The following is a 25,462-nucleotide window of genomic DNA, read 5'->3' on the forward strand; positions in this document are numbered from 1 at the left end:
TCAGAAAAAGTGTAAGAGGCTGGGTGTGGTGGCTCATACCTGCAATCCCAGCACGTTGGGAGGCTGAGGCAGGCAGATCACCTGAGGTCAGGAGTTCAAGACCAGCCTGGCCAATATGGTGAAACCTTGTCTTACTAAAAATACAAAAATTAGCCAGGCATGGTGGTGGGTGCCTGTAGTCCCAGCTACTCGGGAGGCTGAGGCAGGAGAATTGCTTGAACTCGGGAGGTAGAGGTTGCAGTGAGCCGAGATTGTGCCGCTGCACTTCAGCCTTCCAGCCTGGGTGACAGAGTGAGACTCCATCTCAAAGAAAAACGAAAGAAAAAATGTGCAAGAGCTTAAACAAGATATATGACCACGTTTATCCCAGTTTGCAAGGACATACTTGGAAGAGGCCACTTTATTTTTTGCCTTTTTTACTTAATTCTCATCTTTCTGTTTTACATTTTTTTCCTGCAGATCAGCAATGTCTTATTTTTCATTTTACCGCCCATCTGCATGTGCTTGTTTCGTCAGTATGCAACATGCTTCAACAGCGGCATCTACTTAATCTGGACTCTTTTAGTTGTAGTGGGTAAGTGGAGTCTTTTGGGAACACGGACTTAACAGGGTGTTGGGAGGGTAGAAGGAGTCCCACACACTTCCTGTCCCCTTTGAACATAATGTTTTGTAAACTAAAGTCACTCTGAGGTCTTAGCATACTTTTTTTCCCACTTACTTGATGGCAAAAGGACTCTTGAATGCAGGCTTGATAACAAGCTTGGCATTACTATCACTTGCGTGCATTTGAGACTTCATTTGTGTAGTAGCTATTGGGGCTATGCCAGTGCAATTTTCGGAATGTCTGAAGAAAGTCTTATGAAACAATTGATCTCTGGGGAGACTGGTTTCTAATGGACTAAAATTAAAGAAGAAAATGTAGATGTTTGATCCCTCATTGTTTTGTGAAATACTTGTGTCATTTCCATTTCCTCCCACAGGCAGGCTGGGAATTCTTAACAGTGAGGGACTGTTGAATTTTATTTACTGCCTCTTCCCAGAAAGGCTCAGTGGATGAAGACAGAATGTGTTTAACTGTGGAGTTGTTAAAGTTCTGATGTGCTGATATTTGAGCCCTAGTTGAAATCCTCTTTCTAGACTTGAGGCGTGCATGCCTGGGTGGTGTGAGTTTCTTTCTTCAGTTTCTTTTTTCAGAGGGAGAGAGTGATCTGGTGACTGTGATAACTATTGGTGAGAGCACTATCCTTAAGCAGTGTATTGAATTTGTGTCTCTTCTGTGGTGACCTTTTTTTATTGGTTGTAATTGATTCTAGGAATTGGATCCGTCTACTTCCATGCAACCCTTAGTTTCCTGGGTCAGATGCTTGATGAACTTGCAATCCTTTGGGTTCTGATGTGTGCTTTGGCCATGTGGTTCCCCAGAAGGTATCTACCAAAGATCTTTCGGAATGACCGGTAAGCTTGCACTAAACTTTTTTGCATTTACCACTAGGTACAGTACCCAATATAACAATGTATATATGAAGAAAAATAGCACATGATTGAACTCAGCCTAGTGATGAGCTTATCATATTCTTGTTCAATATCTGTTGATTGTTTTTATGATCTGACAATATAAGTAAACTGACAGATTAGAGAGGGAATTTTAATAATGCTTGGGGAAGAACTGATATAACATTAGGAACAAAAGTCAAATAGTGCCCTTGTTTGATATGAGCAAGAGTGGAAAGACCTTCAGTGGAGGCGGCATTACTGAATGGTTATTCAATACTCATTGATTTTCTGCTAGAACATTTCCTTGAGACTAATCCAACTCTACCAGTTTTATACATCTGAAGTAGAATCCGGACTAATGAACTGGTTCTTGGAGCTACACTTGTAGTTCCAATGAACTGTAGTTTTCAAGTTGTCTTTTTTTTTTTCTTTTTGCTTCCGATGAGAGCTGTGCACCTGTGTGTACTTGCACACACACACACACACACACACACTCGTATACCGTATATATGTTCAAATTGGAAACCCAGAATTTCAGGAAGGGATGCATTTTAATAGCCATTGTGTTAGGGTTATACAGGTATTCATCCAGTAAATATTTTTCAACACTTGTATTTTACTATGCATTTTTCTAGGCACTGGAATATCACAGTAAACAAAACAGCAGAGTCTAATGAGCTTACACTGAAGTTGGGGAGATTACAAATCAACAAGCAAACAAGTAAATAATATAATGTTAGGATATGTCAGGTACTGTGATAAAAAGTGAAGCTGATAAGGGTATAGTGGTGACTTAGTTTGCTGATTTAGAGTTTGGTCAGAGAAAGTCTTTCTGAGGAGCTATGTGAGGTTTGTTACTGTCTAGAGGCACAGAGGAGATTCAGCCCAATAAAGATGAGAAACGCTCCTGGAACATATTACCCACATTTTCTGTAAAACACTGTTTGGTCAAAATATACATATATGGCTAAATAGTCTAAAACTATGGATTCAGTGAAGCAAACGGTATGTGCCCATGGAAGAGTTATATCAGGAAAAGAAAATAATTCATTACAGTTTTACTGGCACTCTGAAAAGGAACAGGAGCTGTGCAGCTGCTGAGAACTAAGGCTGCTATCTGTGGACTGAAATGGAGAAGCGTCTATGAAAAATGCTGGCTGCAAGGGGCACATTATATAATTGTATATGTGATATCCTAATTTTAGAATGAATGAACTAAACTCTTTCTGAGTATGTTTTTGTATTAGCACAAAAGTGCCTGGGAGGTGAGGACACCTAACTACAGCCATTGGCTGTTCTTGGGCATTGCAGCAGAGAGGAATAGCCGCTTTTACCTTTCATCTGACTGGTTGACTTTTTTTTTTTTAACAAAATTAACACATTAATCTTTCTTGCTTGCTTTCTTGCTTTCTCTCTCTTTCTCTCTTTCTTTCTCTCTTTCTTTTTCTTTCTTTCCTTCCTCTTTCTTTCTTTCTCTCTCTCTTTCTCCTTTTCTCCCTTTCTTTCCTATCTTTTTTTCCTTTCCTTCTTTTCCTTCCTTCCCTTCTTTCCCTTCCCCTCCTTCCTTCCCTTCTTTCCCTTCCCCTCCTTCCTTCCCTTCCCTCCCTTTCCTTTCCCTCCCTTCCCTTCCCTTCCTTTCCCTCCCCTCCCCTTCCCTTTCTCCCTTTCTTCCTTCCTTCTTTTCTTTCTTTTCTTTCATCTGACTCTGTGCCCAGGCTGCAGTGCAGTGGAGCAGTCCTGGCTAAATGCCACTTCAACCTCCCCAGGCTCAGCTGATCCTCCCACCTCAGCCTCCCCAGGAACTGGGACTACAGGTGCACGCCACCATGCCTGGCTAATTTTTGTATTTTTTTTTTATAGAGAAGGGGCCTCGTTATGTTGCCCAGGCTGGTCTTGAACTCCTGGGCTCAAGCAATCTGCCCACATCGGCCTCCGAAAGTGCTGGGACTACAGATGTGAACCACTGCACCTGGCCTAATTTTTTTTTTTTTTAAATAGAGACAGGGTCTCGTCATGTTGCCCAGGCTGGTCTCAAACTCCTGGGTTCAAGTGATCTTCCCCTCTTGGCCTCCCAGAGTGCTGGGATTATAGGTGTGAGCCTCCGCACTTGGCCATGGCCTAATTTTATTACTAAATATTTATTTTAAAATGAGATAGGGAGAAAACATACTTTAATTGGATTCGCTGTACAATCTTATTCTGGGAAGCAGGATTTGAATTGCATAGTATTATCTCTGAGTATCCACTAGCAGATAGAAGTACTCTCAAGAAGGTTACTTATCAGAAAATAAAAGCGAAAGCGTGAAAGGGCAGGGGGGGGGGGGGGAGCGGAGAGAGAGAGAGAGAAAGAGAGCAAGGGAATGAGAGACAGAGAAAGGCTGTTTACAAGTAGAAGTCCCTCATCTCAGATGAAAAGTGGTTCTCCATCTTGGTGAGGCCTTCTAATCAGCAGGGAAAATATGCTTTCAAATGTGGCCAGGTTGGTTTATGCTGTCACCAGTTTCCAGTCTTGTTTAGTTTCCTTGTTCAACTTTAAGAGAAGCCTTGGGAGGCAAGGAAGGGGTTAAGGATGCAGGTGGAGGTAGAGGGCACCAGGTAGGGTCATGAGGTGGTTCTGCAGGTAGGGACCTTTTGACTCTGCCTGAGAAATAAGCCATTTACCCTTTGACTTTTCCTTCTGTCTTGAAAGGTACCCACCAGTCACCGCCATGCTTTCTCTAAACCTGGTGTACGTTACATTGAGAGCTGAGGAATTGCTTTTCTCAGATAACTTATTTTTCAAGTCTGAGTAAGAAATTGAAGAAATGGGAATAAAGGTTTTGTGTATTTGTTTGTGGCATTCTGGAGGCCTGGGTTGAAATTCCAAGGGACAGTTTTTAATGTATTACTTATAGAAAACTTTTTTTTCTTTTCTTTTCTGGGTTATTGAGGTAGGGGGAATGTTGTTTGAGCAGGAAAGAAGAAAATGGGGTGATGACATTGGTAGTTAAAACTTACCAACTTTAATAATGAAAACAGGGCCTGTTGAGGTGGTGCACGCCTGTAGTCCCAGCCACTCAGGAAGCTGAGGCAGGAAGATTTCTTGAGCCCAGGAGCTTGAGCCCAGCCTGCGCAACACAGTGAAACCTCATTTAAAAAAATAGAAAAAATAATGAAAACACATTGTGAGGCAGAGTTGTCTGTGACTGTTGGGAGTTTTTCATCACCAGCAGCCTGCAGCATTTCTCTGGGGAAGATGTGATGATATAGCCACTCTGTCCTCCTCTGGAGGCACTGGATACCATATGTGTATATATCCCTGGCTTTGGAAACAGTCCGGGTTGAATCCTAGCTTTACAACTTGCTAACTGTATGACTTGTCTTGACTCTTTCTATTTCCTTGTCTATAAAATTAAGTAAACAATAGTGTTCATCTTTGAGACGATCCTGTAGTGCACTTAGCATAATACTAAGCAACACAGAGAGGGCTCAGTCAAAGTTAGCTTTCCTGACAGCCTGGAGCATGGAGAGGAGAGTTCTGCCTGGCATTTCTGAGATATACATATAAATTGATGAAGATAATGAACATTGAAAATTTTAATGAGCAAAGAAATAAAAGGTGCATGTTAAGGAAAAAGTAAAGATTTCAACTCTATTTGCACATCTTCAATTTTCCAGTGACCAGGGAGGGCAAAAAGGCCAAGCCCCTTTACATGTACTTCACTCCCCATGACATGGGACAGGTGGCAGCTCTGCAGTGGAAGTGGCAGACCAGACCAAAAAAATCATGTCAAAATCAGGATTTCTGTAGGTCAAGGATTTCTGGTTTATCTGCCTGAACTTACCAAATAGTAAACAAATTATCTCCTTTTCTTTCTTTCTCCCTTCCCTTCCTTCCCTCCCTCCCTCCCTCCCTCCTGTCTGCCTGCCTGCCTGCCCCTCCCTCCCTCTGTCCCTCCCTTCCTTCCTTTTTTCTTTCCTTTTCTTCTTGATCTAGACTTTTCTGGAATATTCTTTTTTATTTCTTTCTTTTTTTTTTTGAGACAAGAGTTTCACTCTTATTGCCCAGGCTGGAGTGCAGTAGCGCAATCTCGGCTCACTGCAACCTCTGCCTCCCAGGTTCAAGCGATTCTCCTGCCTCAGCCTCCTGAGTCGCTGGGATTCGAGGCACATGCCACCACATGTGGCTGATTTTTGTGTTTTTGGTAGAGACGGAGTTTTGCCATGTTGGTCAGGCTGGTCTTGAACTCCTCACCTCAGGTGATCTGCCCGCATTGGCCTCCCGCAGTGCTGGGATTACAGGCGTGAGCCACCACATCTGGCCTTAGCTGGAATATTCTAAACACACATTAAAAATCATTTTAATATGAGATTTTTGGAGAAGAGACAGTAGAGTGTGGTGGCTAAGTGAGTTTGGATTAGGCAACATGGCTTTGAATAACAATTCACTTAAAAAAAAAAGGCTCTGGGACCCCATTTTGCTTGTCCGTAAAGTGGAGATGACAAAAGTATCTTCCTGATGCGGTCAGAAATACATGAGAAAAGTGCGTAAGGTACAATGGCTCACACAGAGTAAAGACTCAATAGGTTCTGGTGGTTATTATGAATGGCTTATGGACAAGTGGTTCTTTTTTTTTGTTTTTCTGTTTTTTGTTTTTTTGTTTGTTTGTTTTTGAGATGAAGTCTTGCTCTGTCACCCAGGCGAGAGCAGTGGTGTGATCTTGGCTCACTGAAACCTCTGCCTCCTGGGTTCAAGCGATTCTCCTGCCTCATTCTCCCGAGTAGCTAGAATTACAGGCACCTGCCACCACGCCCAGCTAATTTTTGTATTTTTAGTAGAGACAGGGTTTCACCAGATTGGCCAGGCTGGTCTCGAACTCCTGACCTCAAGTGATCCGCTTGCCTTGGCCTCACAAAGTGCTGGGATTACAGGCATGAGCCACTGTGCCTGGCCTGAATTTTTTATTGATATATAATAGTTGCACATATTTTATATAGGGAAATTATTAATGTTCATTATGTCAATGGGATATAAATGTTGGATTTATAGAAAAAAAAACTTTCTTTCATCTTGCCTAGAATGTCCTGAGACTCTTCAGGACATATACTCAGTTGTTGATGGTTATTAATAATTTTTAGATATTTTTATTTTGAGAAAAAAATGAGAACAAGGAACTATTGTAGGCTAATTGTATCTATTTTGTTTTGTTTTGTTTTTTGGAGACAGGATCTCACTCTGTTGCCCAGGCTGGAGTGCAGTGGCACAATCACAGCTCACTGCAACCTCTGGCTCCTGTGCTCACGTGATCCTCCTACCTCAGCCTCCCAAGTGACTGGGACTACAGCTGCCTGTCACTGCACCTGGCTAATTTTTGTTTTTTTTTTTGTAGAGACAAGGTTTTATTGTGTTACCCAGGCTGGTCTCAAATCCTGGGCTCAAGAGATCCTCCCACCTTGGCCTCCCAAAGTGCTGGGATAACAGGCATGAGCCACTGTGCCCAACCTTGTATCCACTTCTTAAATAATTTATTCTTCTGTAGTTTTTATGATTTTATCTTTAGAAAATATCAGGACAGCCTTCAGTTTATAATCTACTTTATTTTTCGAATCTTGAACAGCAAGGGAGCAGTCTGGGATCTGCCCGCCCTGCTAGCATTCTTGCTGGATGACTTGAGGCTAGAATCTTAAACTCTCTGGGCCTTAGTGCTTTAGTTATAAAATAACAGGGTTGGACTACCCCTCTGAGGTCCCTTTCATGACCAAATGCTATAGTGCTGTGACTAGCAAGGGCTGGCTGTTCTAAATAGATTAAGTTTTGGTAGCTTATAGCAGTAGATCTTAACCAGGGACATTTCCAATTCCTATGCGACATTTAGAAATCTTGTGGACATGTTTTTGGTGGTCATTATGATGGGAGGTTTTATCATCTATAAATTTTATTTCATTTCAGAAATGAAATTACCACTGCTTTAAGGGTAGCCAGTGATAGTGGTTTTCAAGCCTATACCCTGTGTCCCTTTTTACTTTGGTAAAAAAGCCAATGATAGTAGTTTTCAAGCCGGAAAACAAAGTTTTACTTTGGTAAAAAAGGACACAGGATATAGGCTTGAAAACCACTACTTTAAAGGGTAGTTAATGATAACAGTAGCAGCTTTACTATGAAAATATTTTGATGATGGTACTGGGTTATTAGATTTTGGATTACAGAATACAGGAAGCAGTGGTGCTAAGGGTTTCCTGACCTTGTGTTTCAGTGTGAGACCCTAATGGGCTGGAAAGTTGAAAACAGGACCGGAGGCTGTCATCAATCACAGTTTAGAAAAACACCCCGTTAGGGCCTCTTACTCCTGGATATTTCTAGCTCTCTTGTACCCAGGGCCTCTGTTGACTCTGGGGTCTGCTGGGCTGGCTGGCTGTCTTTCTGCTGCCCACATGGCCTCTGTTTACTTCTCCCAGCTGTTTGTGTTCACAGGATGTCTTTGTTGGCCTGCACATTCCTGTACACCTTCTGGACCTGACATGGGGAGTCGTCTGCAGATGACCTCTCTAAAGAAAGCATGTTTTGCAGCTGGCTGCAGTGGCTCATGCCTGTAATCTCAGCACTTTGGGAGGCTGAGGTCAGGAGTTTGAGACTAGCCTGGCCAGCATGGTGAAACCCCATCTCTACTAAAAATACGAAAATTAGCTTAGTGTGGTGGTGAAGCCTGCTTGTCCCACAGCTGTGGGAGGCTGAGGCAGGAGGAATGCAGCTTGAACCCAGGAGGCGGAGGTTTCAGTGAGCTGAGATTGTGCCACTGCTCTCTAGCCTGGGTGACAGAGTGAGACTCTGTCTTAAAAAAAAACAAAAACAAAACAAAACAACAACAACAAACCCATTTTTTTTTTTTTTTTTTTTTTGAGGCGGGTCGCTCCTCGCAGGCTGGAGTGCAGTGGCGGATCTCAGCTCACTGCAAGCTCCGCCTCAGTTCGCCATTCTCCTGCCTCAGCCTCCAGTGTCGGGACTACAGGCATCCCGCCACCTAGCCGGCTAAGTTTTTGTATTTTTTAGTAGAGCGGGGTTTTCACTGTGTTAGCCAGGATGCGGTCTCGATCTCTCCTGACCGCCGTACCGGCTCAAGATGCTGGGAGTTACAGGCTTGACCACGGCCCGGCCAAAACCCATTTTTAAAGCTTACTGCCTTTAAACCATTTGGCAGTACTCTGTGGAGCCTTTGGTGATTGCAACAGCAGCTCAGTTACATTTTCCCTGAGAGTATGATATCAACAACAAGAATATTATTTAAAGTAGTATTTATTTTTAAAATGATGGTAAGGATAATAGTAATAATGAATTTTATTAGCACATAACATGTACCAGGCACTGTGTTAATGCTTACAAGAACACTATGAGGTAGAGCGTCTTAATTTTTATGTGGGAAAGGCTCAAAGAGTTGAGTTACTTGCCAAAGATCTCACAGCTGCTAAGTAATGCAAGCAGGATTTGAATGCATATCGGTCTCACTGGAACACCTATGCCTTGAATCACTCTGTTGCCCTCTCTGATCTGTGCCTAGTTCTTAAACCACTGGGTACAGAGAGGTGATGCACTCTGGACATTTCTGATTATGTGTTTATCCTAACGAAAAGGCCAAATTGCCTTGGCATGTGTCAAACCCAGTGGAAGAGTTCTTGTGGGTCCCCAAGGGCCCTGCACGTGATGGCTGTGGGCCGTCACCCTGAGGCTGGAGCAGGCGGCCTTTCCTCCAGTAGATGAAGGACACCAGCCGAGGCCAGGAGAAAAACATGCCTCTCCTGAGGATTAGCTGCCTGGAGCCTTTCCCACATATATTTTTTCCTCTGGTAGAAGTTCAGAGCTATAATTCCTGTTCATTCCAGTCTGAAAGTTGGCAGCTTGATCAATGATTTCCTGTGCCTTGATGATGAATGGCTTTCCTATTTAAAAGATAAATTTGTATTTTGAGGGTTCAATGCCCTTTAATTTCTTTATAATGGAATTTCATTCAAATTGGCTTCCTAACTGTGACCTGTTCCAGGGGCTCTTGGCCAAAGTAAATTGTGCTAATGAGGAATAACAGAAACTTCAGGAAAATCATGTACTCCTAAATTTAAGTCATGAATGAGGCCTTGGAAATCGTCTCATCCAGCCTTTTCGTTTTACAGATAAGGAAATGGGTCCCAGGGAGTAAAAAAAGCATGTCTAGGATCACGTCGCCACTTCTGGCTCTTTCTACTGAAATGACCTCCACTGAGGGGTGTGAAGATAGTATCAATTATTTGTCTAAGACTTGTCGTTTCAAAAACTTGTCCATGTAGATTCTAGTGCATACTAGACTTGTAGGTTGTCAGTAAATATAGATTATTTTTTCTTAGTCTATTGAAATTTTTTCTTAAAACTTTTTTTTGGGTGTGCTAGACACATAGGATAATTTTTCTTTTAAACTAGGATGCTGTATGATTTGTGAATGGTCTGTGTTTTACTTATGAAAGTTATACATGTTCACTTTGTAGAACAGAGGGTGACAAACTACATCCTGTGGGCCTAAAGGGTTCTGTTTTGCACATCAGGTTTTATTGGCTCCCAGCTGTGCCCATTCATTTACTTATTCTCTGTAATGACAGAGTTGAGTAGCTGTGGCAGAGACCTTAGAACCTGCAAAACCTATATATATGTGTGTGTGTGTGTGTGTGTGTGTGTGTATGTGTGTATGTATGTATGATTTATTAAATATAATTGATGTTTAATATGATTACACATATTAATGCATATATTTAATTATATATTTATACTTATATATAACCATATAGTTACACTATATTTAGATATGTATAATATAGTTATATATAACTATATACTATATATTCTTTACACTTATATATAAAAACATGTATTTAATTTAAAATATATATATATAATTTATTTTATTTTTAGGTTATAGCTTACTGTAACCTCAAACTCCTGGGCTCAGGCCACCCTCCCACTTTGGCCTCCCAAAGCACTAGGATTACAGATGTGAGCCACCATACCTAGCCCAAACCCAAAAATCCTTTATAGAAAAAAATTGCTAAACCCTGCTGTAGAACATCTGAAAAAATACAGAGAAATCGAATATCTAAAAAAATATAGAAAAATCGCATGAAGAAAACAGTTATCCATATCTCACCCTCAGTGATGTAGGTTGACTGTAATTTTACCATTCTCATGGCTAAATATTTTGAAAGTCTCTGATTATTTCCTAAGGATAAGTTCCTTGAAGTGGAATTCCTAAGCCAATGAGTGTGAGTGGCTTTTTGAACCTTGGTACTTAGCACAGAATTTCGTTTCAGCCTGCATTTCTGGCAATGCCTGTACCTTGCTAACATTAAACAAGCAAACAATAATTCCTTTTCTAATGGATTTGGTTTTGTTTTCATGGATTCAGGGGCAGGTTCAAGGTGGTGGTCTGTGTCCTGTCTGCAGTTACGACGTGCCTGGCATTTGTCAAGCCTGCCATCAACAACATCTCTCTGATGACCCTGGGAGTTCCTTGCACTGCACTGCTCATCGCAGAGCTAAAGAGGTAGGTGCCGTCATTCCTGCCTACCCTTTAGCTCTCCCTGTGCTAGGAAAACACCAGCTCAGGGCTTCTTTGCTGTCCTGCAGCCAAAGAAGAGTTTTATTCCTCATGAAGAGTTAGTTGCTGGCTGTTGGATGGAAGCAGGTTTGATGGTTTGGTTCAAAATGCTAATAATCTCATTTTTAGTAAGAGGGGAACAGCTGTTTTGCAGATGCAGTGCATCCTACTGATCACAAGCTAGCTTACCAGGACCATCTCAGCGCCTAGACCAGGCTGTCTAGACTTAATTCTGTAGAAAAGAAAAGTCCTAGAGAGGTTATTGCATTCACACACAGAAGGAAAAAGAGAAAGAGGGCAGGGAAAATGAGTTTGTATCTATAAGAAAATATGCACATCAGGTGGACTGCAGTTGACTATGATACTTTCTTTGAGGCTTAGTGTCTCATTTACAATCTATTAGGCAAAGGTTTTGCTCTTTGCACTAGCATTTTCCTTTGGGAACTTGTGTACTCAGAGTTCAGGTTGATATCCAGAAACATTTTTGTTTAGCGCTTCTTGGTACATCATTGTCCTCTTCTAGACCCAACTGAAGTACATCTAATCACTGCCCTTATTTTAATGCTCTTTGAAAACACTTCTTTTTATTTCCAGCCATTTAAAAAATGCTTTTTTTTATTTTTTATTTTTTGAGATGGAGCCTCGCTCTGTCATCCAGGCTAGAGTGCAGTGTCACATTCTCGGCTCACTGCAACCTCTGCCTCCTGGGTTCAAGCAATTCTCCTGCCTCACCCTCCCAAGTATCTGGGATTACAGGTGCCTGCCACCACACCTAGCTCATTTTTGTATTTTCAGTAGAGATGGGGTTTTGCCATGTTGGCCAGTCTGGTCTTGAAGTTGGGGTGAGGGTAGAGTTAGAGCGGGGATGTAGGGAGGTGGTAGGGGAGACAGAAAAGGGAATGACTACTAATAAGTAAGGGCTTCGTATTTGAGTGTTGGAAAAATTATAAAATAAGATTGTGGTAATGGGTTGAAGATACCAAAACACACTGACCTGTACATTTTTTTTTTTTTTTAAGATGGAGTCTCACTCTGTCGCCCAAGCTAGAGTGCAGTGGCACAATGCTCACTGCAACCGCCGCCTCTTGGGTTCAAGCAATTTTCCTGCCTCAGCCTCCTGAGTAGCTGGGACTACAGGCGCCTACTAACATGCCTGGCCAATTTTTTGCATTTTAGTAGAGACAGGGTTTCACCATGTTGCTCAGGGTGGTCTCGAACTCCTGAGCTCAGGCAGTCTGCCTACCTTGGCCTCCCAAAGTTCTAGGATTACAGGCGTGAGCCACCGCACCTGACTTGAACTGTACACTTTAAATAGGGGAATTTTATGATATGTGAAGTATACCCCAATAAAGCTATAAACAAAGATATAAACAAAACAAAAACCCTCAGAACCTGCCCAGGTGATTCTGCGTGGTGGAATCATGCCTGGCCAACATGGTGAAACCCCATGTCTGCTAAAAACACAAAAAATTAGCTGGGTGTGGTGGCAGATGCCTGTAATCCCAGCTACTCAGGAGGCTGAGGCAGGAGAATCACTTGAATCCAGGAGGCGGAGGTTGCGGTGCGTGGAGATCACGCCATTGCACTCCAGCCTGGGCAACACAGCAAGACTCCATCTCAAAAAAAAAAGCTCCCTCTATTCCTCACCTCTCATTTACTCATTTGCTCTTCAACTCTTGCCAATCTGGTTTCTGCCCCTACTTCGATACCCAAATCCCTCTCTGTAGGCTATACACCCAGTGATCAGTTTTCAGCCCCCCTGTATCTTATGTGTTATTCTCTCAGCTGCTTGCCCAATTAGTTCTCCTCCCCATGGTTGAAATGTTCTTCGCCATGGCTCCTGTGATAGCACATCCTCCTGGATTTCCCATTACCTCTCGGCAGCTCCTTTTCAGTTTCTTGCGTAGACTGCTACTTTTCTACACAGCTTTGCATGTAGGACTCCCTTAAGGTGCACCCTCAACTCCCTGCTTGCTATGGTCTGAATGTTTGTGTCTCCCCTGAATTCATATGTTGAAATACTAATTAATAAGGTGATGATATTAGGAGGTGGGCCTTTTGGAAGGTGATTAAGTCAGTGGGGGTAGAGCCCTCATACATGGGATTAGTGGTCTTATAAAAGAGGCCCCAGAGAGCTGCCTGGGCCCTTCCACCATGTGAGGATACAGCGCTGAAAGGTGTGATCTATAAGGAATGGCCCTCACCGGACACTGATTCTGCTGGCACCTTGATCTCAGACTTCCCAGCCTCCAGAACTATGAGAAACAAATGTCTGTTTTCATCAGCCACCCAGTATACAATGTTTTGTTACAACAGCCTGCATGGATTAAGACACTGTTTTTCTCCCTTTATATGTCCCCCTGAAAGATCTCTTCTACTTCTGTGGCTTTAATTCTCTTACATATGCAGATGACTCCTAAACTTATGTCTCCAACCCAGTCCTTCCTCTTAACTCTACTATTATGTGTCTAGCTGCCTACCTAACCTAATTCCATGTATCTTGGGCATCTCAAATTCAACTTGTCCAAACCCAGATTCCTGATCTGCCTTTTCTAGCTCTGGTTCTCTTCATCATATTTCTAGTTGCAGAAAAGGGGAGCACCATTTACCCAGTTACTCAAGCCTGACATCCTCTTCCTTCCCCACACATGCCATTTGAGCACATTTTTCTTTTTTTTGGGGACAGACTCCTACTCTGTTACCCAGGCTAGAGTGCAATGGCATGATCTCAGCTCACTACTACCTTTGCCTCCTGAGTTCAAGTGATTCTCCTGCCTCAGCCTCTCAAGTAGCTGAGACCACAGGCACACGCCACCATGCCTGGCTAATTTTTTATATTTTTAGTAGAGATGGGGCTTCACCATGTTAGCCAGGAAGGTCTCGATCTCCTGACCTCATGATCTGCCCTCCTCGGCCTCCCAAAGTGCTGGGATCACAGGCATGCATGAGCCATGCGCCCAGCCCCGAGCACAGTCATTTTTCTACCAGTCGATGTTGCAGTGAAGATGAAGTTCCAAATCCTTGACATGCTCCAGCCTTCCCCTGTGAGCTGATCGCTCCCACAAGAAGCTCCTCTGCCTTCCATCCTCAGCCATTCTAACCTTCTGTGTCTTCTGTGGACCCTGCACCTGTCAGCCCTAGGCCCTTCCTTATTTATGCAGTCCCTTTTTTTGGCCCTCTTGCTTGGCTAACTTCTACTCATCCTTCAGTTTGGGCTGAACTATTTATATGCTGTTTCAGGACCCTGAACTTCTTTATTGCACCCATCCTGATTGTAATTAGATTATTTGTATTGTTTTGTTTGGTGTCTGTCCCCTCTGCTGGACATCGACTCCACGTGGGCAGGGATGGGGTCTCTTTGTTCACTGCTGTGTCCCAGTTACCACACCAGTTCCCAGCCAGGAAAAGAAAAGAAAGAAAAGATGGTTGTTTCCCTACTTTGATAAAATACCCAGACAAAAGGATGCCCTTATCGCTCTTGGACCTCTTTCCTGAATCTTCCCTGGTTATCACCCGCGATGATGTTATGTCTGAGCTGAATGTTTTTCACTGCATGCTCGTTTGCTCAGAGGAAATAGAGGAGGAATGGTTTTCTCACTTTCTCTTTCTCTTTAGCCTTTCTTCCTAAGGCTTGTTTCTAGTCATTTCTTGTAATCAGCTTCCTGAGAAGTATTTCCATTGTCTTTTCTGACCTCTCCCTCACACCATGAGAAAACAGAAGTTTATGCTGATTTTGGGTCATGACCTGACACTGAAATTGGTGGTGTTAAGTACATTGCCGAGTAACTCGGATACATTTATAATATTGTAAAAAATACTTTTTCTGATTATAGGAGTGATTTTATTGTTAAGAAAAATTTGAGAATACAATCAAGGGTCAAGAAGAAAAGAAATGGTAGACATTCCTCTCAAGATTTTTCTATTGTAGAATAAGGTCTTGCTGTACATATGATTTTTGTCCCCCACTTTTCACTTCACATTGATATTTTGATAAAAGCCCTGAAAAATGGGAGCGAAACCGAACGGACCACCCCCGGTTAGGTTTGGACAAACCCCGAGTGCAAATAAGGCTGGTCAGCAGCTTTTAGCAGGACCTGCTTCCTCTAGAAGCAGAGAAAGGAAGAGTAACAGACTGCCCTGAGACCAGGCTCTACAGAGCCCAGCTCCTGCCTCATACATGCTAAGCCTGCCCTGTCCTGGCGCTTGCAGTGACTAATGTCCGGACATGCTGCCTCTCAGTTGATACCCTCCATGCAGGACATCTCCAGCACCTTGCTCTCTGTTCTGGTGTGTTCCTTAAGCCAAACTTTCTAGGTTTAATTGCATTGGATGTTCGTGGATCCTCATGTCCCAGACTAATTGTCTATATATTTGTTGATATTTGTTCTTGACTATTTTCATTTTATTTTTTAAATTCAAGGCAAGATGCTTATTTATTTTGTATTTTATAGTGCCTAGCATAGAATTTGATGCCCAATCAATACTTTTGTTTTTTTTCTCTGAGATGGGGTCTCGCTCTATCGCCCAGGCTGGAGTGCAGTGGCACTGTCTCAGCTCACTGCAACCTCCGTCTCCTGGGTTCAAGCGATACTCTTGCCTCAGCCTCCCGAGTAGCTGGGACTACAGATGCATGCCATCATGCCCGGCTAATTTATTGTGTTTTTAAAAAATTAATTTAATTTTAATTTTTTATTTTATTTATTTATTTTTTTGAGACAGAGTCTTGCTCAGTCGCCCAGGCTGGAGTGCAGTGGCACGATCTTGGCTCACTGCAAGCTCTGCCTCCCAGGTTCACACTATTCTCCTGCCTCAGCCTCCAGAGTAGGTAGGACTACAGGTGCCTGCCACCACGCCCAGCTAATTTTTTTTGTATTTTTAGTAGATACGGAGTTTCACCATGTTAGCCAGGATGGTCTCGATCTCCTGACCTCGTGATCCCCTGGCCTTGGCCTCCCAAAGTGGTGGGATTACAGGTGTGAGCCACTGCGCCCGGCCGATAATCTTAAATAATCTAAAAATAATGTTCTGCCCAAATTACAAATTACCAAATTAGAGTCCAGTTATTCATAATTTTATCCATTAATTCAGGGAGCATTTAACAGTGCCTGGCAGAGTTGCCAGGCATGGAGTATGCATTAGTGAATAAAACAGGGGTAGTTCCTCTTGTCATTGGGCTTCTAGGCTGGTTTGTTTGTTTGTTTATTTATTGAGATGGAGTCTCACTCTTGAAGCTCAGGCTGGAGCAGTGGTGCGATCTGAGCTCTCTGCAACCTCTGCAACCTGGGTTCAAGCAATTCTCCTGCCTCAGCCTCCCAAGTAGCTGAGATTACAGGCGCGTGCCACCACCCCTGGCTAATTTTTGTATTTTTAGTAGAGATGGGATATCACCACGTTGGCCAGGCTGGTCTCCAACTCCTGACCTCAAGTGATCCACCCATCTTGGCCTCCCAAAGTGCTGGGATTACAGGGGTGAGCCACTGCTCCTGGCCTCTAGGCTAGTTTAATACCAGATGTTACACAGATAATCCATAGTTTCAGCTTGTGATGAAGGAACATGGCGGGGTGCCCTGAGAGTGCACTAAGGCAGGGGTGTCGGCTCTTTTGGTTTCCCTGTGCCATATTGGAAGAAAAATTGTCTTAGGCCACACATAAAATATACTAATGATAGCTGATGAGCTAAAAAAAAAAAAAGTCACAGAAAAAAATCTCATAATGTTTTAAGAAAGTTTATGAATTTGTGTTGGGCCTCATTCGAAGCCGTCCTGGTCAGCATGCAGCCTGTGGGCCACGGCTTTGGACAAGCTTGCACCACGGGGAGACCTGTAGTCTGGCATGGAGTAGCTGGCATGGAGTGTCAGAAGAAGCCTGGAGACTGAGCCCTGGAGAGAAGGAGAGGGTGGGTCAAGGTGAGGAGATGAGCTCTTTTTGAGAGGGAACCAGCCCAAAGGCGAGGCTTTCAAGGTAGAGAGGTGAGCAGAAGTGAGAAATGGAAATTGTTACCTCTTTGTTTTAGTAACTGGGAATGTAAGTCTTCCTGTGTCATGGGCCTCTATTCTTTCTAAAAACTTCAAGGGATGCCTTTAGCCTTCCTACAAGAGTATTTTGGTTTGTTTTTGAGCAGGTCTTTCTGAACCTGTCCCACTTTTACTGATGCTTTCGCTGATGTTTCTGAAAGGCAGCTGGGAAGGGCACTAGCCAGTGAGGCTTTTAACACCTGTCTGTGTGTTCAACAAATAGGAATTAAGCTGCTTCTCAATTGCAGATGTTGTGTTGTATTCTGAGTCCTGTAGGAGATCTTACTGATGCAGGAGTGGTCCCCTCGGGGAAGAAGGACCCTCAGCCACCAGCTGCCTCCAGGCATTCCTCCCCAGGGATAGAAGTCACCCACTTTATGAGCAAGACTTTAACAAGGAAAGAAGACAGCAATTGAAATTTTCGTTGAGCTGTTAGGATTTGTTTCAGAAAACCATTTTGTCCCAGTGTGTATAATGACTTACTCTTTCATTCAACACATGTTGTGTGCCTTCTGTGTCTGGCATGTTTCCAGGTGCTGGGATACGGCAGTAAACAGCTTCCATGTCAGTGGATAAACATACACTGGAAACATATAAGTGAAACACAGCGGGTGTCAGGGAGGTTATAATCACTACTGAAAAAATTAAAGGAGGGAAGGAGGCCTTAGGGAGAGTCACTTGGGAGGTGGAGACAGGTGTTGCAGTTGTTAAAAATAGCATCAGGAAAAGGCTTACTGAGTGACATTTGAGCAAAGATTTGTATCTAGGGGAAGAGCATTCCAGGCAAGAGGGCACAGTGTGTGCTATGGTCTTGCAGGAACATGTTTGGGATATTTGCGGAACAGCACAAATCCCGCAGTGGCTTGAGTACAGGCAGTGAGAGGGAAGAGTACCTAAGAGAGGAGGTGAAGGGGAAGAGGGAAGATCATGCATCCAAGGCCTTGTGGCCGCTGTGAATACTTTGGCTTTCCCTCTGGTTAAACCGGAAGATGCTGGAGGCTGTTAAATTGGCTGTAAGGGCAAGGGTGGAAGGAGACTGATGAGATGGCGGTAGCGTGGATCTAGAAGGAGGTGTTGGAAAAAGGTCAGGTTTGAGATATTTTGAAGGGAGAGCTGATGGACTGGATGTGGGCTGTCTGAGGAGGAGAAGGACTGGGAGAGCAATAGGTTATGGACTTGTTAAATTTAGATCCATATTAGGGTGCTCATGTCAAAAACGTAGTTGGGTGTATGAGTCTGGAGTCAGGCGAGAAGCCTGGGTGGGAAGGGTGTCTGTAAGCCATCTGTGTACATATGGTATTTACATCCATGAGACTGTGGAGTGACTGTGTGTTGGGTAAGAACTTCAGTGCCAAGGGGTTGTGGGCATGAGAGGAACCAGCGAAGGAGACAGAGGAAAGGTGGCCGGCGAGGAGGTAGAGACCAGTTCTGACGGTGAGTGACCTTCTGGACCCCCATGCAGATGTGACAACGTGCGTGTGTTTAAGCTGGGCCTCTTTTCGGGCCTCTGGTGGACCCTGGCCCTGTTCTGCTGGATCAGTGACCGAGCTTTCTGCGAGCTGCTGTCGTCCTTCAACTTCCCCTACCTGCACTGCGTGTGGTAAGCCCCTGCTAATGGGGAGGTGGCTGGGGACAGGTGTGTTTGCGCTTGCTGTTGGGCTCTGTTCACCCTGCAGGTGGTGCACAGGTGTCCTGGGGGTTGCTGGCTTCCTTCTCTCCTCAGGTGGACTGTCAGATGGTTCAGAAGCCACTGAAAGTTCACTTTGTAAAAAGCTGAATTGACTCCAGGGAGCAGGCTTAGCTGGAACAAAAGGCCTGATTGTCATGCTTAGGTCTGCAGTTTCTTACCTCTAACTCCATCATTAAAGCCTAAAGGAGCTTGAGAACTGAACCTGTAACCTGAGCTCTAGCTAGGTGTTAGGGGAGGGGAGAGGTAGGGGAAAGCTGGGGAAAGGGGTGATATGAGGGCTGGGAGTGTCCTCAGTAGGAACCCCACCTTTAGGGCCTGAGTGACCAAGTGAAAGGAGGGGCCGCACAGGCCATTTAGGGACATTCTCTTCCATTATTTCTCTAAGTGGATACAGAAGACCAGAGAGCTAAAGTGAATTGTTTAATATCACCCACCTGTTTCTGTAGAAAACAGCCTTGGAGTTCAATAATAGCAAGTTGGAGCATCTATACTTTGGAATGCTCAGGATACACTAAGTTAAAAAAAAAAAAGTGGGTTACAAAATACAGGCAGAATCCAATTCTGAGAAAGCTGGGGGAAATCGGAGTGGCTTTCTTCCTAGAACTGCTTCAGCCTCAAACCCAGAGTGATCTTTCCTTTCTCTCCTCCAGGACTTCTGATTGCAAAAGATCACGAGGAGGAGAAATCTGCTGTAGATTATCCCCTATAGATAGAGGGAACCCAGGAAGGAATTCTAGTGGTGAAGAAATGGAAAAACTTTGTTAGATCTAGATTCAGGAAAAGGTTGACTTCTATCCAGAGATGGGCTAAAGATACACAATTTGATAGAATTCACTTACGTTCCCTTGCTCATGCGAACTTCTATATGTTTACCATGAGACCCACCCTACTCTAAATTTAAGACTTGGGGACTTCAAGGAGCATTTGCAAAAGACAAAACTCAAACAGCACAAGTTGGAGTTTACAGTCTTAGGATCTATTGTTCAACATTTTTTAGATTTCAACCTCAACTAATACTAGCGAATTTATATACTTTATATATTTGTTGAATTGTAATTTCCAGATAACAAAACACCCAGATTTTATGTGTATATTGTGAATTTTGAGAAACGTGTACACTAGGTAAATGACCTCATTCAAGATGGTCATTTTTATCTATCTAAGTCCCCTTGTCACACTAGTGATTTAAGTCAAATTCAAAATTTAAACTATGTAATAATGTTGACTCAAACTTAATTTGTTTCTGAATTTGGTGTTATTTCTGCTTTTTCAAAGTTGAACCATCTTTTCTTTCCAGTTGTAAAATGACATATATGTTTTTTATAACAAATTTAAACAACAAAGAAGTATAGAAAGAATGGCTCTTATAATTCTATGCCCCAAAGAAACATAATTGTTAACAGTCTGACATATATCCATTGAGATTTTATATGTACACACACACACATATATATATCTACTTAAAAAAAATAGAATAGTTCTATACATGGTGCAAACCTTTTTTTTTTTTTTTTGAGACAAAGTCTTGCTCCGTTGCCCAGGCTGGAGTGCAGTGGGGCGATCTCGGCTCACTGCAATCTCTGCCTCCCGGACTGAAAGTGATTCTCCCACTTCACCCCTGCAGGGAGCTGGAACTAAAGGTGTATGCCACTGCACTAGGCTAATTTATTTTGAATTTTTCTGTAGAGATGGGTTTTTGCCATGTTGCCCAGCCTTGTCAGAAACTCCTGGGCTCAAGCAGTCCACCTGCTTTGGGCTCCCAAAGTGCTAGGATTACAGGCATGAGCCATTGAGCCCGGCCCCAACTTTTTTTTTTTTTTTTACCAACCAAATACTTAAATCTATACTACATAGATCTAATGCTATACAGACATCATTGCATACCAATACATACATATAAAATCTTCATTATTTTGTCTAATTAATACTTCATAATATGGATGCTTTATAATTTATTTAACCAGCCTCTCTCTGATAATGGACATTGAGGTTATTTCTAATTTTCCACTTTTGCAAACACTTTTATAATGAACACCTAGATTGATTTGAGTTTCTGAATATTTTCATATTAAATTAATAATATATATTGCCAAATCCAGAGAAACTGTACCATTAACACTGTTTACTGAAGTCTATAAGAGAGCATCTTTTACCCACACTTTCACATATACTGGAAACTTAAATCCCCATTAACCTGATTGAGAAAAATTATATTTTGTTTTTATTACTATGTCTTTTAACAAAATTAGTATTTTTGTTGGGCATCTTTTCAGATGTAAATTTGTGACGTGTATTTCCCCTTTTAATTTTCTTTGGTCTATTGAGTGTTTCTATTTTTAAAAGTTTATATCGGCCGGATGCGGTGGCTCATGTCTGTAATCCCAGCACTGGGGGAGGCCGAAGTGGGTGGATCACAAGGTCAGGAGATCGAGACCATCCTGGCTAACACATCTCTACTAAAAATACAAAAAATTAGCTGGGTGTGGTGGCATTTCCTTGTAGTCCCAGCTACTTGGGAGGCTGAGGCAGGAGAATCGCTTGAACCCGGGAGGCAGAGATTGCAGTGAACCAAGATTGCACCACTGCACTCTAGCCTGGGCAACAGAGTGAGACTCCGTCTCAAAAAAAAAAAAAGTTTAGATCCAGCATCTAGGCTTGGCACATAGTAGACAGTCATTACTATGTGCCACTTATGCATATTTGCAACATTTTCACAAGTGCAGAGAATAATACATTGAGCCCCCACATAGGCAACACCCAGATTCCATAAATATCAACATGAGGCCAATCTTGTTCATACCATTCTCACCTGCTTCCCACCCTGACCCTGATTAATTTCTTTAGTGTTCTTTGTATGTAAGGGTTTAAACTTTGTCATGTGCTGCAAATATTCCCTGCCCCCCACCGCAGTTTCCTGTTTGTCTTTCAGTATGTTAATATTTTTGTACCATAATGGTTTCAAACTTTCATGTTGTCACATCTGTTAATCTTTTCTTTTTTTTTTTTTTTTTTTTTTTGAGACGGCGTCTCGCTCTGTCACCCAGGCTGGAGTGCGGTGGCCGGATCTCTGCTCACTGCAAGCTCTGCCTCCCGGGTTTACGCCATTCTCCTGCCTCAGCCTCCCGAGTAGCTGGGACTACAGGCGCCCGCGACCTCGGCCGGCTAGTTTTTTGTATTTTTTTAGTAGAGACAGGGTTTCACCATGTTAGCCAGGATGGTCTTGATCTCCTGACCTCGTGATCCGCCCGTCTCGGCCTCCCAAAGTGCTGGGATTACAGGCTGTGAGCCACTGCGCTCAGCCGCAAAGACAGTATTTTCTATAGAATTTCTGGATGGTGTGTAGGGAGGGGGTCTTTTTAAAAGACCCCCTCCCTACACAAAATCCAGAAACTCTAAAGAAAAGACTGTAACAGCGGCCGGGCGCGGTGGCTCACACCTGTAATCCCAGCACTTTGGGAGGCCAAGGCACGTGGATCACCTGAGGTCAGGAGTTCGAGACCACCCCTGGCAAGTGTGGTGAAACCCCGTCTCTACTAAAAATACAAAAATTAGCTAGCTGGGCCTGGTGACAGGCACCTGTAATCCCAGCTACTTGGGAGGCTGAGGCAGGAGAACTGCTTGAACCTGGGAGGCAGAGGTTGCAGTGAGCCAAGATTGCACTACTGCACTTCAGCCTGGGTGACATCTAAAAAAAAAAAAAAAGAAAGGATTATATGCTTTTAAATGGTCTATTGTTTGATAAAGATTAATATTAAATTAAAACTTTTTACAGGTACAGTGAGGATAAATTTTTTTGTTTGTTTGTTTTTGAGACAGAGTCTTGCTCTGTCGCCCAGGCTAGACTGCAATGGTGTGATCTCAGCTCACTGCAAGCTCTGCCTCCAGGTTCACGCCATTCTCCTGCCTCAGCCTCCCGATTAACTGGGACTACAGGCGCCCACCACCATGCCCGGCTAATTTTTTTTAATTATTATTTTTAGTAGAGACGGGGTTTCACCTTGTTAGCCAGGATGGTCTCGATCTCCTGACCTCGTGATCCACCTGCCTTGGCCTCCAAAAGTACTGGGATTAGAGGCGTGAGCCACTGCGCCCGGCCCCAGTGAGGATAAATTTTTTAAAATTTCCACTAAACTGCAAAAGTGGTTTAATCAACATAAAATTATTCCTGATGAAGGACATAAAATATCTGTAACCAGTTGTTAAAGTGAGAAGGTGGGATCTAATCAGATGTGCTCAGTTACTTCCGTCTTAGCACCTCTGTTGTAAATCCTTGGGCCTCAGTTTTCTTGTTTGAGGCCCAAAGGCATTTATTTGCACATTTGTTCCTATTATCCAGTAGCAATATTTTAGAACATTCTAAAATGGGTCCCAAATTGCTGAAGATTTATCATCCTGCTGTTCCAGGGATTGTTGGTAATCTTCATCCTTTCCTAATTAGAAGAGGCCCCTGGGCTGCAAGTACAGTCAGCAAGGTGGGTGGTTACACTGGAAGAAGGAGCAGGCTGAACTCAGGCCAGCGGAGTCTTCATGCTCATCAGGTTCTCACCTCTTGTCTCCCTCTGCAGGCACATCCTCATCTGCCTTGCTGCCTACCTGGGCTGTGTATGCTTTGCCTACTTTGATGCTGCCTCAGAGATTCCTGAGCAAGGCCCTGTCATCAAGTTCTGGCCCAGCGAGAAATGGGCCTTCATTGGTGTCCCCTACGTGTCCCTTCTGTGTGCCAACAAGAAATCATCAGTCAAGATCACGTGATGGCAAGGTGGTGGCTGGCTTCTCTGCTTATCGCCCCTCATGCAGTGGGCTTCCTTTGCTAGGAAGACAGCCAAGGGATTTCGAAGAGTTGGGATGTGGGCTATCTTTTCAAAAATCTGTTTGCTGAGGCTCTCACTAATATGTCTGTGGACCACCAGGATTCCCCTGTGCAAGGAGAAAAGTGTCTATTCCTTTCCCAAAGACGGAAAATGGAGGGCTTAGGGACACTAGATGCATCTTTCTCAGCATCGCTTCCAGATGCAGTGACTTGTTGGGCTGCGTCCTTAATGGCCATGGCAGAGCAGTCCCTTGAGGGATCCAGCCCTGTACAATGCATCTCGTCCTGGAGAAAGCTGGCCTGCTCCAGACCCCACCATTCCCAGGCACCCTTGGAGTGGACTCTACTGATGACAGACAGACCCTCTGACAGACAAGACCCTCTGACTCTCTGATGGAAGATGCCAGAGATTTTCCTTTGGGGTAATTGTCCTTAAACAAAACCAAACAGATGAAACACACACAGGACTTGTGGCTAAAAAAGGCTAGTTTTTCACTTGCATTTCTCAACTAACATGCATCTGTGAATCCTTTTACTACTACCTCTGTGGAGAGATGGAGAGACTTCAGATAAAGGTGAAGCTAACGCGTAAAACCCTCTCTGCCAAAACCTACACTCCACTGTAGGCCATTCTTGAAGATGAGCACAGTTTTTAAATACTGACATCATTTCCGCTTCCCCCTCCCACCCCAGCTCAGCAGCCTCAAATCCACAGAGAAGAAGAATTATGGCATGAACATTCCCACAGACCCACCATCTTTAAGACTTGACCTCCATAAGTTTACCAAAGGGCTCCTCACAATTGTGGTGGGGGTTCTGGTTCAAAATTTGGAGCACACATGAAGTTTTTGGAAACTTTCTCTCATTTAAAGTCTCCAGTATGCTGTACTATTCTGGAAATTACCTTCAAGAATCTCACTTCTTGTTTCTGTTGTGTTTTCTGTGGGCATCATGTTATTCACTCTTGCGGTAGAAGGTGCTTTCTGGGTTTCCCAGAGTATCCAACGGCTCACTTTTCTCAAGTGCTGGCAGTAACTATGCACTCACGGGCTAGTTTGGGCCGCTGATGCAGCAGTGCAAATCTGTTGCCTTCTGAATTTTTCTCACCTAATGTGACATTGGCTACAATGAATCTTCTCTTCGTCGGGCTGAATGCAAGATTCAAGAACTGTCTTCAAGGTGCATGGTGGGAATTATCAACCTCAGGGATACTCATTTTAACTCAGGCATGTCCTGCTTTGTAACATTCCGTTGTTGGGAGAGGGCAGGACAGGTGCATTCTTGTGTGGGCAGGAGTCATGTCACTGTCCTACATATGTAAGAGTTGGGAAGGTGATGATTTTTGGCACATCCAGGAACTCTTACTCTAGTTAGAATTTGTACAAGATCCAAGGTGAAAACCCCAATAAGCAACTGAATTTAGAGTTTAAAAATGAATGACTTTATGCTACATCTGTGGTTATCAAATTATGTAGCTTGTTCAAGAGCAGAACCCTGTTTGTAGTAAGAAATCTTTGTGGAACCCCAGTGTGTGAAATAAATTGTATTTTATTAACTTAAATTTAAGGTCAAATTTCTAGCATTTACTTAATAATATATGAGGTGGTAAAAATGCAAATTAACAAATTGGTAATTTCCAAGGTAGAAGAATTAGGTGTTGAATGAGTGTATATGTTGCTTTATTATACTTATATATATAGAGAGAGTGTGTTTTGTTTTTGAGTCAGGATCTTGCTGTATCACCCAGGCTGGAGTACAGTGGTGCAATCATGACTCACTGTGGCCTCTGTCTCCCAGGCTCAAGTGATCCTCCCACCTCAGCCTCCCCAGGAGCTGGGACTACTGGTGCATGCCACCACTCCCA

General features: G+C 43.3%; 1 protein-coding gene across 2 annotated transcripts; it reads left to right on the top strand.

The window, feature by feature from the left end:
- The first annotated feature begins 246 nt into the window (after positions 1-246).
- Positions 247-25,167, top strand: ACER2 (alkaline ceramidase 2). Of its 2 annotated transcripts, XM_031661473.1 has the most exons (5): positions 251-574; positions 1,314-1,455; positions 10,893-11,030; positions 18,561-18,698; positions 23,354-25,167. In XM_031661473.1, exons 1-5 carry the CDS (start codon positions 352-354, stop codon positions 23,538-23,540), a joined length of 828 nt encoding a protein of 275 aa, XP_031517333.1. In that variant the 5' UTR covers positions 251-351; the 3' UTR covers positions 23,541-25,167. The 2 variants fall into 2 exon arrangements, with proteins under 2 accessions (XP_031517334.1, XP_031517333.1); XM_031661474.1 differs by lacking the exon at positions 18,561-18,698 and having other exon boundaries at positions 247-574.
- Positions 25,168-25,462: the final 295 nt, after the last annotated feature.

This window comes from Papio anubis, unplaced genomic scaffold, assembly GCF_008728515.1.
Source record: "Papio anubis isolate 15944 unplaced genomic scaffold, Panubis1.0 scaffold170, whole genome shotgun sequence".
Lineage (NCBI taxonomy): Eukaryota > Metazoa > Chordata > Mammalia > Primates > Cercopithecidae > Papio > Papio anubis.